At 50.5% G+C, this 16,598-nt stretch overlaps 1 protein-coding gene and 1 pseudogene across 2 annotated transcripts in view; one reads left to right on the forward strand and one right to left on the reverse strand.

Moving 5' to 3' along the window:
* Positions 1-16,598, reverse strand: part of LOC309545902 — a 1,177,957-nt pseudogene that overhangs the window by 789,904 nt on the left and 371,455 nt on the right. The window lies entirely within an intron of this gene.
* Positions 3,541-16,598, forward strand: part of LOC309545905 (uncharacterized protein) — a 146,645-nt gene continuing 133,587 nt past the window's right edge. The window contains exons 1-3 of the mRNA XM_082245326.1: positions 3,541-3,602; positions 5,826-5,894; positions 8,743-8,811. Of these exons, the coding sequence (XP_082101452.1) occupies positions 3,569-3,602; positions 5,826-5,894; positions 8,743-8,811 (172 nt within the window). The 5' untranslated portion in view covers positions 3,541-3,568. The remainder of the gene's footprint in view (positions 3,603-5,825; positions 5,895-8,742; positions 8,812-16,598) is intronic.

Genomic DNA, 16,598 nt, shown 5'->3' on the forward strand with positions numbered 1-16,598 from the left:
TCTCTTCCTCTATGGTCACCCCACTCTCTTCCTCTATGGTCATCCCGCTCTCTTCCTCTATGGTCATCCCACTCTCTTCCTCTATGGTCACCCCACCTTCTTCCTCTATGGTCATCCCGCTCTCTTCCTCTATGGTCATCCCGCTCTCTTCCTCTATGGTCATCTCACTTTCTTTCACTATGGTTTTCCCACTTTCTTTCTCTTTGGTTACCCCACTCTCTTCCTCTATGGTCATTCCACCCCCTTCCTATATGATCATCTCACTCTCTGCCTCTATGGTCATCCCACTCTCATCCTCTATGGTCAGCTCACTCTCTTCCTCTATGGTCACCCCAATCTCTTCCACTATAGTCATCCCACTCTCTTCATGTATGGTCACCCCACTCTCTTCCACTATGATCATCCCACTCTCTTCCTCTATGGTCACCTCACTCTCTTCCTCTATGGTCACCTCACTCTCTTCCTCTATGGTCACCTCACTCTCTTCCTCTATGGTTACCCCACTCTCCTCCTCTGTATTCATCCTACTCTCTTCCTATATGGTCATTCCACCCCCTTCTTATATGATCATCTCCCTGTCTGCCGCTATGGTCACCTCACTCTCTTCCTCTATGATCATCTCACTCTCTTCCTATATGGTCACCCCACTCTCTTCCACTATGATCATCTCACTCTCATCCTCTATGGTCATCCCACTCTCTTCCTCTATGGTTATCCCACGCTCTCTCTCTATGGTCACCCCACTCTCTTCCTCTATGCTCATCCCACTCTCTTCATCTATGGTCATCCCACTCTCTTTCTCTATGGTCACCCCAATCTCTTCCTCTATGGTTATTACACTCTCTTTCTCTATGATTATCCAACTCTCTTTCTCTAAGGTCATCCCACTCTCTTTCTCTACGGTTATCCCACTCTCTTTCTCTATGGTTATCCCACTCTCTTCCTATATGGTCATTCCACCCCCTTCCTATATGATCATCTCACTCTCTGTCGTTATGGTCACCTCACTCTCTTCCTCTATGGTCATCTCACTCTGTTCCTATATGGTCACCCCACTCTCTTCCACTATGGTCATCCCACCCTCTTCCTCTATGGTTATCTTTCTCTCTTCTCTATGGTCACCCCACTCTCTTCCTGTGAGAAGAGAGTATGGTTTGCACACCACTCAAATATTTCTCCTGCTGCAAATCTGTCATAGTATTGTATGGTCAAATAATACCCCCCAACTATTGGCAGAGTAGAAGAGGAGGCGAGGGAAGAGCAAATGGCTGCTTTGCTCCTCGGAGGAGGTATGTGAAGAATGTTTTTATAGCAACTAAACTACCTAATGTGCGCTTTGTGACTTTATTTACAGACATGATCTGTCTCCTGACTATGTGACCCAACCACTGCTTGGTCCTGCAGGACCTGCACCTCCCCCACTGTCCCTCCATGTTGAAACTCTTCCCTATATTTTCGTCCTGCTTTTCATTGTTTTCATTTGGAGGTGATTGTCTAGCTTTAAAGACAACTATGGTGGTAGGGGGTGCTTTTGGCTCACAGTATTGTGCAGAATTGCGGCTCCATGCTGCATACAAAAAGCAGCTCTAACAGCCATGTCAGCAACAGGCATGTGCTGATGTGGTGTAAAATGAAAGAAAAAAAAATTAGGGGGAAACAGCTAGCAATTTGCCATGACGAATTCAGACAAAAATGTTCTCAAATTACGAACCAACAGTATTTGCCAATAATCCATGGTAGCAGATAATCCAAACCTCATCCCTGCCTGGGACCTTCAATATGCATGTAGCACTGCCCCCATAAGGACTGCTGGATATTACAATTTTGGGTCCCCCTGGGTTACCGTTAGCAACACTGGCATTCACAATTTAACACTTTACTTCTTGGCTCAGTCAATGATCAGTCCAGGGGTTTGTAGTTGTTTTTATTTTTTTTTTAAATTAGGGATGGGAGAAGGGAGTAGTGGGATACTCCAGATTAGCTATGCACAAAGTTGGGAGGACATCGATCTGTAGATACAGCCAAGCTGTTGATCCACCTTGCATTCAATAAATCTTAGATGCATCTTCCTACAAGAATACAGTTTTATACTGTTGTTTGCTCACTCTGATCTGCTCCTGCATATGTTCACGCCACCCTCCTCGTTAGCCTTCTATTGCAGCTTTATGCCCTCTTACAAGCCTACAGTACTATACAGAGCATTTCACTATTAGCTCCAGATGAAGCTATTTTAGCGAAACATGTCGAGCAATGTGGCTCTACGAATCTTTTGATTATCCGAATACAACATCAACCGATCTCGATGGACGTCAGTCTCACCTTCTGTCACCCCTTATGAGATCTCCTTGATGTGATGTATCCATTAACCTATGCCATTAATAACACTGTATAGTTGGTTTTCTCTGTATACTAGTTGTTACCAATTAGCCCCATTGATATACTGACTCCACAATTGCGTCTGTCGAGGTGCAATGTTCACACTTTTATGTAATTTTAAGTTCATTAATAAAATTGTTATTTTAAATGGGAGCCTTTGAAGTCCTTGCCTCTCCAACCGATCCATTTTCTTGCCGATAATCAGTCTATCCCTAGTCTCCAGTGTCTCCCCCTCAGTCAGCTTTCCTGGACCTCTGGGTTCAGCTCCATTCCTCTGGCCTGAGTCAGGACGACCTCCTGATGCCACGTGCCACTGCTACAGAGGAGGAGGCAGCCGCCACCCTCCCCCCGGGACTCTGCTCACCAGCCAAAGACCTCGCAGCACACATGCTCCTCACTTTTTTACAGTATCCCAAAATGCACTGAGACAGCCTGTCTCTACCAATCACCAGGACTGTATCAAAGGCTATCTATTAATTGGTCAGGTTTCCTCCCACTGTCCAACATGCCTCCCTATTGGACCAGGGTGAAAAACTTCTCTAGACTCAATGAATCACACACTGAGCAGACCTCACTAACAGATCCTGCTCTCTGGTAGGCAGAGAGCAATATAGATTTCCATGCTGCTCCTCTGATAGGCAGACAGAGCCAAAAACTATACTCTCTCACTAGCACCTACCTAGGAGGGTGCTACACTCACCCCTCACCAAACTGAGCCATGTCCTCACTAGCACCTACCTAGGAGGGTGCTACACTCACCCCCCACCTAACCGAGCCATGTCCTCACTAGCACCTACCTAGGAGGGTGCTACACTCACCCCTCACCAAACTGAGCCATGTCCTCACTAGCACCTACCTAGGAGGGTGCTACATACAAATGATGGCTTCCAGTTCTGAAAGACAAAGTTACAGAACATCTCTAATAATAGATTGCTCTGACTTCTAAAGAGGCCACGTTGTAGAAGGGTCTGGTCAATGTTTTCACGTTAAATGCCCCAAGCTTGGAGGATCCAGAAGCACTATATGAAGGCAACTCTTGTTTTCGGCTTTTAAAATACTTTAGCATGTGGACATAGAGGAACAAGTTCAATGTAAATTTTTAGAGAGGATTATTTATGTGTTGATTGACTAATATTTACATTTTCACACGTTTTAAGAAGAAACAGAATCTGGGAATGATGTGAAATCAAAAATGAAGAGATCTTCTTTGGACGCACCAGTAACAGGTGGGTGTCAGGGAACTGGGGGTGTTGGTGTGTCTTTGGGTGACTTTTCTGAAAGTGTCTGAGGCAATCATTGATAATGACCCAACCAATCACAGCAATCAGAGTCTCTCTATTCTGTTTTAGAGAATAAAATGACAGAGTGGTTGGTTGTCACGTGGCAGCACAGACTGTCTCGGATGGTTTCATGAATGGGTTGTGAGAGTGACTTGTGAGAGTGATGTATGTATTATATCACACTATCACAGAATTATAATTACCTCCAGTGCTGGGACAAGGTCATCTAGAGCATAAGGGCAAACATGCTAAACTGTGCCCCCCCCCCCCCCAAGATGTATGAGCATTATGTGTCAGCAAAAAACCCCCTACAAAAAAAAACTTAATAGAAATCTGCATGCTTACCCTCTAAGCATAATTTCCCCTCCTCCCAGGACAAATCTGCCCCCTGCTGAAATTCCCCCTCCCAGCACAAATATTTGCCCCCCAACACAAATGCCCCCCCCCAAAAAAAAAATCACCTCTCCTAGCACAAATCTTCTACCCCCTCAAAATTTCATATGCTCCCCCCACTCCAAATCATCCCTCCCAGCACAAATCCCCCCCAATTCTCCCTCCTAGCACAAATACCCCCCCCCTGAAAAAAAAATGTGTTCCCTTCCTAGCACATATACTCCCCAATCTTCCTTCTAGCACAAATTTACCTCCCCCTGATACCGATCGCCACCGTCACCCCCCCCCCCCCCTCCCCACACTATATCACCTCTTTTAGCACAAACCCCCAAATCTCAACTCCTAGCACAAATCCTCTTCTCTCATTCCAACACAAATCCCCTAAATCACTATTCCAACAGTTCCACCCAAATTACCCTTCTTAGAACACTTTTTACCCCCTGCCGCTCCCCTATTCCCCCCTCTCAACACAAATCCCCTCCCCCAATCTTCTCACAGCGCCTCCCCCACTTCACATAAAGCCACAGTACCCAGGGCAGCCCACCCCTTGTCCCAGCCCTGCTTACCTCATCTGACTGTTCTTAGCTCCAGGATATGTTAGTTCTTCTCAGGGCTTTTTTTCTCAGAGAATAGGTGCAGGAACCCCCCCTTCTGATCTTTTTTAGCCCCAGGATACCTTACTTTCTTTCAAAGTCTGATGAGTATGGCTATTGAATGCAGATGATGGCTTCCAGTTCCAAAAGACAAATTCTTGTACTCCTTCAATACTCTTTAGCGTGGACATAGAGGCCTGTGCCAGCATAACGCAGCTTAGGCAGCTGCCTGAGGGCGCCAGGATGGGGGGGGGGGGGCAGTAAAATAAAAATCCCCAGCCACATGCTGGGGTTTTGGATTTTTAACCTTGCTGCAGCCATGTGTTTTTGGCCACTATACTGACCTGGAGTGTGTGTACTTTAGTAGAGCCGACTGTCAGCTTTCAATGTGGAAGTGATACAAGCAGCTGTAAAGCTGGTAAACACTTCCAAAACTACCACAATGTGCCACCCCGCCCCCCTCACGACCCCCCATGACACGTTTTTCTCTGCTATCCCTTGCAGATGATGGCTTCTGAAGGGTTAATGGTGTTTTCATGCTCTATATTTTTCTCTATTATTCCTGCAATTGTGCCTGATTTATAGTCATAACATCTTGTTTGTTTAGATATATCTGACTCTGCAGAAATAGTTGCACATAAGAACATCTTAATAGGTAAATTTGTTATGGGAAAAGTTTAAACTTGTGTAGTATGCCAAAAAGTATCATGTGATCGTGAGTTACACTGAAACCAAGCCCCTTATTGTGAAATTAATTTTTCTGTTTTTCTAACTATATATTTGCTTGGGACATTTATTGAAATGAACAAACATCCTTTGACTCTACCCAAGTGTGTGTCTGTGTGTTCCTGAATATTCACAGGGAGTCATCTAGACATCCGAGTCAAAAGTCCCTTACATATTGAAAGACAAAATTCTTGCATCTCTCTAATAAAAGATTGTTCTAACTAATAACGAGGCCACATCGTGGAAGGGTCAAGTCAATATTTTCATGGTAAATGCCCCAAGTTTGGGGGTTCCGTAAATTCTATGAATCATAAAGGAAAGAAATTTGAAGACAACTCTAGGGTTTGGCTTTTAATACACTTTAACGTGTGGCCAAAGAGATACTTTTTATGTAAATTGTTAGAGAGAGCAATTCATACATTCTTTGACTAATATTTCTTCTTTTACATGTTTTAAGGAGAAACAGAATCTGGGAATGATATGAAATCAGAAGTGAAGGGTTCTTCTTTGCAATCACCAGTAACGGGTAGGTGTCAGAGAATGGTGGGTGTTGGTTTGTCTGTTTTGTTTTAGAGGATATTGTGAGACTCTGGTTGGCTGCCATGCGGATGTTTTCATGAATGGGTTCAGTTGTGAGAGAGATATATACATTTGTATCACATTATCACAGAATTACACTTAGAGTCCATTCACACTAACGCGACTTGTCAGGCGACTTGTCAGCCTGACAAGTCGCAGTCCCTTGCGGTCCATTGACTGCTACAGGACCCGTTCTAATAGAAGTGACACAAGTCGCTCCGACTTAGAAAAATTGTCCTGTACTACTTCGGGGCGGCCCTCGGAGCGACTTGTATAGACATTCATTATATGAAGTCCGTGCAAGTCGCACCGAAGTCGCGGTGCACGGGACTTCACAGGTCGCCCCCGAAGTAGTACAGAGTTGTGCCGTGGTTGTGTGAATGGGGGCTTACCTCATCTGACTGTTCTTAGCTCCAGGATACGTTACTTTTTTTTTTCCCCTACTGGAGCAAATTGGATCATGCTTTGCTGGGTTTTTTTCGCCTTCCTCTGGATCAACAGCGGGTATAGGATTGTGTATATGGGATTGTATGGTTGTGTTTTCTTTCTTTTTTTTTTTTAATGGTTGAGCCAGATGGACTTGTCTTTTTTCAACCTGACTAACTACAGTATCTCACAAAAGTGAGTACACCCCTCACATTTTTGTAAATATTTTATTACACCTTTTCATGTGACAACACTGAAGAAATGACACTTTGCTACAATGTAAAGTAGTGAGTGTACAGCTTGTATAACAGTGTAAATTTGCTGTCCCCTCAAAATAACTCAACACACAGCCATTAATGCCTAAACCGCTGGCAACAAAAGTGAGTACACCCCTGAGTGAAAATGTCCAAATTGGGTCCAATTAGTCATTTTTTCTCCCCTGTGTCATGTGACTCGTTAGTGTTACAAGGTCTCAGGTGTGAATGGGGAGCAGGTGTGTTAAATTTGGTGTTATCGCTCTCACTCTCTCATACTGGTCACTGGAAGTTCAACATGGCACCTCATGGCAAAGAACTCTCTGAGGATCTGAAAAAAAGAATTGTTGCTCTACATAAAGATGGCCTAGGCTATAAGAAGTTTGCCAAGACCCTGAAACTGAGCTGCAGCATGGTGGCCAAGACCATACAGCGGTTTAACAGGACAGGTTCCACTCAGAACAGGCCTCACTATGGTCGACCAAAGAACTTGAGTGCACGTGCTCAGCGTCATATCCAGAGGTTGTCTTTGAGAAATAGACGTATGATTTCTGCCAGCATTGTTGCAGAGGTTGAGGAGGTGGGGGGGGGGGGGGGGTTCAGCCTGTCAGTGCTCAGACCATACGCTGCACACTGCATCAAATTGGTCTGCATGGCTGTTGTCCCAAAAGGAAGCCTCTTCTAAAGATGATGCACAAGAAAGCCTGAAAACAGTTTGCTGAAGACAAGCAGACTAAGGACATGGATTATTGGAACCATGTCCTGTGGTCTGATGAGACCAAGATAAACTTATTTGGTTCAGATGGTGTCAGGCGTGTGTGGCGGCAACCAGGGGAGGAGTATGAAAACAAGTGTGTCTTGCCTACAGTCAAGCATGATGGTGGGAGTGTCATGGTCTGGGGCTGCATGAGTGCTGCCAGCACTTGGGAGCTACAGTTCATTGAGGGAACCATGAATGCCAACATGTACTGTGACTTACTGAAGCAGAGCATGATCCCCTCCCTTCGGAGACTGGGCCGCAGGGCAGTATTCTAACATGATAATGACTCCAAACAAAACTCCAAGATGACCACTGCCTTGCTAAAGAAGCTGAGGGTAAAGGCGGTGGACTGGCCAAGCATGTCTCCTGCCCTAAACCCTATTGAGCGTCTGTGGGGCATCCTTTAACGGAAGGAAGGAGGAGCACAAGGTCTCTAACATCCACCAGCTCTGTGATGTCATCATGGAGGAGGGGAAGAGGACTCCACTGGCAACCTGTGAAGCTCTGGTGAACTCCATGCCTAAGAGGGTTAAGGCAGTGCTGGAAAATAATGGTGACCACACAAAAAGTGACACTTTGGGCCCAATTTGGACATTTTCACTTAGGGGTGTACTCACTTTTGTTGCCAGCGGTTTAGACATTAATGGCTGTGTGTTAAGTTATTTTGAGGGGACAGCAAAGTTACACTGTTATACAAGCTGTACACTCACTACTTTACATTGTAGCAAAGTGTCATTTCTTCAGTGTTGTCACATGAAAAGATAGAATAAAATATTTACAGAAATGTGAGGGGTGTACTCACTTTTGTGAGATACTGTATGTAACAATGTAACTATATGTAACTTTCTTTCAGTATTTGATGAGTATGGTTATCCCATGAAGATTATTGCTTCTAGTTCCGAAAAACAAAACTCTTGCACTTCTCTAATAAATTATTGTTCTGACAAATAAAAGAGGCCATATTGTAGAAGGGTCATGTCAATACAATATTTCCAAGTTGAATGCTCCAAGTTTTTGGGGGTTCCAGAAGCACTATTGAGTTGATCTACTAAAACCTGAGAATGAACAATCTGGTACAGCTGTGCATGGTGGCCAATCAGCTTCTATCTTCAGCTTCATTTAAGCTTTCACAAAAAAAAAACAAAAAAAAAAACGTGGAAGCCGATTGACTACTATGCAGAGCTGCACCAGATTTTGCATTCTCCGGTTTTAGTAAATAAACCCCTATGTGTCATTAAGGAAAATTATTCCTAGTTTTTGGCTTGTGGACATGGAAGGACTACATCAATGTAAATTATTAAAGAGGACAATTCACTTGATGATTGACGAATATTTCTTCTTTCACATGATTTAAGAGAAAACAGAAGATGGGGATGATGTGAAATCAGAGGAGAAGAGTTCTTCTTTGGATGCCCCAGGAACAGGTGGGTGTAAGGGAACAGGTGGGTGTCAGGGAACAGGTGGGTGTCAGGGAACAGGTGGGTGTCAGGGAACAGGTGGACATCAAGGAACAGGTGGGCGTCGGGGAACAGGTGGAAATCGGGGGAACAGGTGGACGTCGGGGAACAGGTGGGCGTCGGGGAACAGGTGGACATCAAGGAACAGGTGGGCGTCGGGGAACAGGTGGAAATCGGGGGAACAGGTGGACGTCGGGGAACAGGTAGACGTCGGGGAACAGGTATACGTCGGGGAACAGGTGGGCGTTGGGGAACAGGAAGACATCGGGGAACAGGTGGGCGTCGGGGGAACAGGTGGACGTCGGGGGACAGGTGGACGTCGGGGAACAGGTGGACGTCGGGGAACATGTCGATGTCGGGGAACAGGTGGGCGTCGGGGAACAGGTGGACATCAAGGAACAGAGTGGCGTCGGGGAACAGGTGGACATCTGGGGAACAGGTGGATGTCAGGGAACAGGTAGACGTCGGGGAACAGGTAGACGTCGGGGAACAGGTGGGCATTGGGGAACAGGTGAACATCGGGGAACAGGTGGGCGTTGGGGGAACAGGTGGACGTCGGGGAACAGGTGGACGTCAGGGAACAGGTGTACATGGGGGGAACAGGTGGAAGTCGGGGAACAGGTGGACGTCGGGGAACAGGTAGATGTCGGGGAAAAGGTGGGCATCGGGGAACAGGTAGACGTTGGGGAACAGTAGGGTGTCAGGGAACATGTGGACATCGGGGAACAGGTGGACATCGGGGGAACAGGTGGACGTCGGGGAACAGGTAGACATCAGGGAACAGGTGGACGTCGGGGAACAGGTGGGTGTCAGGGAATGGTGGGTGTTGGTGTGTCTCTGGATCACATTTATAAAAGTGTCTAAGTCAAGAATTGATAATGAGCAATCACAGCAACCAAAGTCTCTCTATATTGTTTGAGAGGATGAAAGTGAGACTCTGGTTGGCTGTCATGGTTGACTGTCTCAGATAGCTTCATGAATGGGTTCAATTGTGAGAGTGATGTATATATGTATAACGCAGTCACAGAATTACACTTACCTCATCTGACTGTTCTTAGCTCCAGGATACGTTACTTCTTCTCAGGGCTTTTTTTCTCAGAGAATAGGTGCAGGAACTCCCCCTTTCTGAGTCCTCCCTTTTCTCCACCCCCTACCCACCTCTGAGCACCATCCCTTGGTTCACCCTCTACCCTCCTCCCAGTACTACCCCTTTTAGAGAATACAGAACCAAGTATAATTTTGTGGTGCCAAATAATTTGGATGTAACTTGTTAATGAACTTGTTAATGATAACAAGAAAAGCAGTAAAATAGAATCCCTGTAGCCTGGGACAATAAAGCCCTCCCCAGCAACAATAGACTCCCTGCAGTAACAATAGACCCCACCCCAGCAACAATAAACCCCACACAACGATAGAACCTACCCTAGCAACAATAGACCCCACACAACAATAGACCCTCCCCAGCAACAATAGACCCCATCCCAGCAACAATAGACCCCACACAACAATAGACCCTTCCCAGCAATAATAGACCCCGCCCCAGCAACAATAGATCCCCAAAAAACAATAGTCCCACCCCAGGAACAATAGACCCCACACAACAAGAGATCCTACTCAAGCAACAAAAGATCCCCCACAAAACAATAGACCCCAGCAACAATAGACCCCAACCCAGCAACAACAGGCCACCCACACAGCAACAATGGACCACCCACAACAAAATACCACACCCAGCAACAAAGAATCCACCAAAGCAACATTAAAAAAAAACCCAGCAGCAACAACAGGTCCCCCATCAGCCAGCAACAATAGACCCCTCCCTCAACAGTAGATTCTTACCAGCAACATAGGGCCCCCAAAAACAATAGATCCTCCACCAGCAACAATAGACCCTCAAATAAAAACATATTCCCTGCCAGTGACAATAGATCCCCTAGCAGCCAGCATCAAAAGACCCTCTAGCACACCCCACACCCCTTGTTATTACATACATTTAGTGCTGGAGGTCCCGAAACTGCGTTTCCCCCGTGTTCCCACTAAAAAAAAGCCATACTTCTTCTAATTGATGAATTAGTCATGCTATTATGGATGAGAGCAAAAAGTGAACTAAGATTTAGGTTGAAATGTGCCTTTAGGGCAGTTCTGCGATATGATTTTGGAATATTGCGCATTGTTGTCTTCTGCCAGGTACCCCTGGACAACCTTCTCCTGAATTGTTTTACTCTTTCCTCATCTGACGGCTCTCCAGGTTTATGTGACTTCAGCAAGGCCCGAAGCGAAAAAAAAAAAAAAAAAATAGCGCAGGGCAGACATGACCATGTGAAGAGGGGAGACAGGGCAGGTGTGAGTTAAATTAAATTGTTTTGAGTTGGGGGGTATTCAGGGATTGGTGTATCAGGTTTGGGAGGGGTTGAGGTACAGTTAGGAGGGGTGGCCCCTCAGATTGGAGGTCAGTGGAAGTTCAACGGACGAAGGAAGAAGAAGCTTGGTCACCCACCTTTTTCACTGCAGAGCATCTCACCTCAGCTTCCCTGGTCTGTGATGGCGGATTTGGACGTTTTGCTGGAGCAAATTAAGGCCGCTGCCGCGGTGAAGGGGACTGAGTGGCTCCGGTCCCAGGTCTCCACGTTGATGGGGGTTCAGGACTCTGCACAGGATTCGGAGGGGCTTGCAGTCCCGCGGGCTCGGCGGTCACGGCCGCCGGAGCGTTTTTCACCGGACCCTTCCCCTCGAGCTCAGCGTCATCCTAGGAGCCCCGACAGGGACCCTTCAGGGCCGCCGGCTAAGCGTACTCCTGCTGCGGCCGTGCGCGCCTCTGGGAGGAATCCTCTGCATGGACGGAGCTCTGGGGGTAGTGGGGGGAGGCGGCCTTCGGTCTCTCCCCGTCCCTCTCGCCGGGGTGCTACTGGACTGGCGGGCTCCCCTACTGGCGATGCTCCGGTCGGAGGGGTGCCTCGGCGTGGGAGCGGCTTCATGGCGGCCGGTGGCAGCAGTGATCGGCGGGACTCGGAGTCGGCCTCGGCTGGGCGCAGAGAGATGACGCGGCGGGGCAAGTCACGTGGCCGGGTCATCGGAAGTTCGGCTGGTTCACAGAGGTCTCCGTCGGGCGGAGCTGGAGTACGGGGGCGTGGACGCCTGTCGCTCGGCTCTGCAGATGGCGGGAGTGCGACACCTGGTGGACGGATGTCGGCGGTGCCCGGGGACGATCGTTCGGAAGGCGAAGTGTCCGGATCGGATGTGGAAGAGGATGTCGGTGGTCGGTCGGCGACGAGGGAGGCTGGATCGGCGGCTGGGGGCGCCCCCCCTGGGCAGACAGGTGAGGTCACAATTCCTTCTCTGGCTTTGTCTGATTTGCGGGGCTTGTTTGATGTGGGGGGTGGGAGTGCTGGAGGGGCTCGGGGGGTGGGGGTGTCCCGGCCAGTGGGGGCGGGGACCCCGGAAGGGGGGGATAATGGGGGTTTGAGGGGCTTCCTCCTGGGTCTACGGGACCTCTTGGGGCGTTTGCCCCCGGGGGACGGGGGCCGCTTGTCTCCAGCGGCGGCTTGGGTGCCTCCGGCGGGGGGCTCGGGCACGGAGCCGGGGGGGGCCCCGGGGCTGGCGGGGCCGTCTTCCATGGGGCTAGTTGCGGGGGGGGCTGGGGCCCCTCCCCAGGTTGTTGGTGCTCCGGCAGTGGTGGCGGTGATGGCCGGGGCGACGGGGGACAAGACCGGGACGGCGAAGGAGGGGAAGGCGGACGCTGTTCGCCTGGACGATTCAGCGAAAGGTGAGGTATATGTTTGTTTTGAGGGCCCGTTGGGGGCACATTTGAAGCAGGAAGTCCGGGAGAAGATCTGGAAGGGTGAGTACGTGGAAATCTTCACGCTGTTGCCCCTCGAGAAGTTTCACCTGGACAGGGTTAAACCGGAGGAGCGCAAGAAGGAGGACGAGGAGGCGCGACGCTATCGGCTTATCCCTCGGACCTTCGCCAATTGGCTGCAGGCCTTTGCAATTCTGGCGGGCGTCATAGGGGAAAAGGCGCCGGAAAACTGCTCGGCCCTGTTCTGCTACATGGACGCTGTAGGGGAAGCCTATCGGGTTTACGGGGGGTCGGCCTGGCTGCGGTACGACGAACAGTTCCGGCAGCGGAAGGCGGTTAGGCCGTCCTTGCGGTGGGACCACAAGGACATCAGCCTGTGGATGCGGCTCATGTCATCTGCGAAGGCTCCGAATCAGTTTTTTCCAGGGGGGGCCGGTGGTTCTGCGACCCCGGGACAGTCGGCCGCAAAGAGGAGGGGTTTCTGCTGGCAATTTAATGAGGGTTCCTGTAAGTTCGGTGGCACATGTCGCTTCAAACATGAATGCTCCGGTTGCGGAGGTTCCCATTCCTTGGCTCGGTGTTTTAAGTCCGGAAAAGGGCGGTCCGGAGAGCCTTCGCACAAAGGGGATGACGCCGGTGAGGGTGGAAAGGCTGCGGCCTTTTCTAGATAGGTACCCCGATAGGGCGGCTGCTCGACTTCTGCGGGAGGGTTTTGCGGTGGGTTTTCGTATCCCTTGCTCTTTGGCCTCGGTGCCGCCGGTGGCGAGGAATTTGCATTCGGCATTGCGCCACCCTTTGGTGGTGTCGGATAAGTTGCACAAGGAAGTGGCTCTCGGTCGCATGGCGGGCCCGTTCTCGGAGGTGCCGGTGCGTGACTTGGTGGTTTCGCCGTTGGGGGTGGTTCCCAAGAAGGAACCCAACAAGTTTCGCCTCATTCACCACCTCTCCTTCCCGAAGGGTGGGTCTGTGAATGACGCCATCGACCCGGAGGCCTGTACGGTGTCTTACATTTCCTTTGACGCCGCGGTGGCCTGGGTGCGACATTATGGGCGGGGGGCCTTGATGGCCAAATCGGACATTGAGGCGGCGTTCAGGTTGCTCCCGGTTCACCCGGACAGTTTTCGATTGCTGGGCTGCCGGTGGCAGGGGGCGTATTATGTGGATCGCTGCCTTCCTATGGGCTGCTCCATATCATGCGCGCTGTTTGAGACCTTCAGTTCCTTTGTGGAGTGGGTGGTTCGGGAGGTTTCCGGTGTGAATTCGGTGATCCACTATTTGGACGACTTTCTGTGTGTGGGCCCGCCCGCTTCCAACGGGTGCGCGATCCTGCTTGCCACGTTGCAGCATGTGGCCGGGAGCTTCGGCATTCCGTTGGCCCCCGACAAGACGGAAGGCCCGACCACGGTGCTCAGCTTCCTGGGCATTGTCGTGGATTCGGAGGCCATGGAGTGTCGCCTACCGGAGGATAAATTGGGGGCTTTGAGAGCTGAAATTGAAGGGGTGCTGGGTTTGCGCAAGATTCAGTTGCGCAGCTTGCAGTCGTTGCTGGGTAAATTGAATTTTGCCTGCCGCATTATGCCCATGGGCCGGGTCTTCTGCCGACGGCTGTCGGCGGCGACTTCGGGGGTGAAGTTGCCCACTCACTTCGTCAGGCTCAACAGGGAACACAGGGATGACTTGCGTCTGTGGCACGGTTTTTTGGCCACATACAATGGTAGATCCTTGTGGATGGCCGGGCCGATCAGCAACTTTGATTTGGAACTGTTTACCGATGCTGCTGGTTCGGCGGGGTACGGGGCTTTTCACCGGGGGGCGTGGAGCGCCGCCCCTTGGCCGGGGGCATGGCAGGTAGCGGGGCTGGTCAGCAACTTGGTGTTGCTGGAACTGTTCCCGGTGGTGGTGGCCCTGGAGATTTGGGGGGCGGAGTTCAGGAACCTGAAGGTTCGCCTCCATTGCGACAATCTCGGGGTGGTTCAGGTGATCAACCGCGCGTCGGCTTCGTCTCAGCCGGTGGTGCGCCTCCTCAGGTATTTGGTTTTGCGGTGTCTACGGTTGAATGTTTTCCTGTACGCTGTGCACATTCCGGGGGTTAAGAATGATATTGCTGACGCGCTGTCTCGTTTTCAGTGGGACAGGTTCCGGGAGTTGGCACCGGCAGCGGAGCAACGCGGAGTCACGTGTCCGGAGTGGCTATGGGGGATTGCCTTGGGGTCCTCGCTGGATGGATCAGGAAGTCGGTGAGCGAGTCCACGTGGTCGGCTTATTGCAAGGTATGGTTGGAGTGGCTCGAGGTGTTGCGGGTGGCATCGGTGGATCCTCTGGGTCCGGAGGTCAGGTGGGTGTTACTTTCTTTTGTCTCTGATCATTTTGAGAGGGGCGCGTCGGCTTCCGCTGTGGCTCGCAAGTTGTCCGGCCTGGCCTTTCTGTTTAAATTTCTGGGTTGTCAGGATTACACGAAGGACTTCGTGGTGAGACAAGCGTTACGGGGCTATTCCAGGGCTTATCGGAGGAGGGACACTAGGCGCCCGGTGTCCTTCGCTCTTTTGCAGGACGTCTGCCGGCAATTGGGGGAGCACTGCGCCTCGAGTTACGAGGTGGTGTTGTTTAAGGCGGCCTTTTCTCTCGCTTTCTTCGGGGCTTTCCGGATTGGGGAATTGGTCAGCTCCTCCCGGACGGTGCCGGGGGGCCTATTGGGTCAGGATGTCTCTGTCGGTCGGGAGGGGGTTACTATCCTCCTTCGACGGTCCAAAACGGACCAGAGTGGCAAGGGGGTCCGTGTCCGGTTGTTCGCGGTGCCGTCTTCACCGCTGTGCCCGGTAGGGGCGGTTCGGGATTACTGGGCACTCCGCCCTTCGCGGCCCGGTTCATTTTTAATGCATGCGGACGGGTCGTCGTTATCTCGTTTTCAATTTGTATCGGTGTTCAGAAGGTGTGTGGGCTCTTTGGGTTTGGATGCCAGTAGGTTTGCATCTCATTCCTTTCGGATCGGGGCGGCCACTGAGGCTGCACGCTGGGGATTGAATGACGATGCGGTCAAACGCATTGGGCGCTGGGAGTCTAGGAGGTTCTTGTTGTACGTTCGTCCACAGCTGTTGGTGTAGGGTATGTACGGGGGGTGGTTTTGTCGCTGGGGGGGTGTGGGCCCGGCTGGTTATCTGATTATTGGTTGGTTTTCTTTTCCTTTTGTCCCCTTTTCTTGTAGGTTTGGAACCCTGCCTTGTTTGGATCGTGGGACACTCGTATGTTTTCTGGGGGGCCCGGAGAGCTGATGTGCGTCCTAATGGTAGACAACTTGGTTTTTCTCGGCACGAGGCTTGTGTCAGGTGGCTGGGGGTGCCGGGGCTTACTTGGGGCAGGGTCCTTCCCGAAGTGCATCGTTTCGCCCGGTTGGACAGGCAGCCAGATGTTTTGGTGCTGCATGCCGGGGGCAACGATTTGGGGGCCAGGTCCGCGCGGGCCTTGATCAGGGACATAAAGTTGGATTTCCTTCTGCTGCGCACGGCTTTTCCGGCGCTGCTTGTAGTTTGGTCGGATATGGTGGCCCGCACGTCCTGGCGCATGGCCAGGTCGGTCGCGCGCCTTAATAAGGCTCGGATTAAGTTGAACAAGGAAGTGGGGCGCTTTGTGTGTCGGAATGGGGGGTTGGTGGTTCGCCACCTGGAGTTGGAAGTGGACACATGGCGGTATCTGCGGGATGATGGAGTCCACCTCAATGCGGTGGGTATAGATTTATGGGCCCTGGGATTACAGGATGGGATCCAGCGAGCCTTGAGGGTTTGGAGGGGCACGCAAGGGTAAGGTGTCACCCTTGGGTGCTGGTGGCGTTTTGTTGGTCTTTGCTGGCGGGGGAGGTGAACAGTTTAGGATAAGGGTATGGTTGGGACTCATAGTTGGTATGGGTCCCTATGGTGCATTCCATTTAATGTCAGTTTAAATGGAATTCAAAATGGTGGCACTG

Source organism: Pelophylax lessonae (assembly GCF_965119305.1).
Source record: "Pelophylax lessonae genome assembly, chromosome: 2".
Classification (NCBI taxonomy): domain Eukaryota; kingdom Metazoa; phylum Chordata; class Amphibia; order Anura; family Ranidae; genus Pelophylax; species Pelophylax lessonae.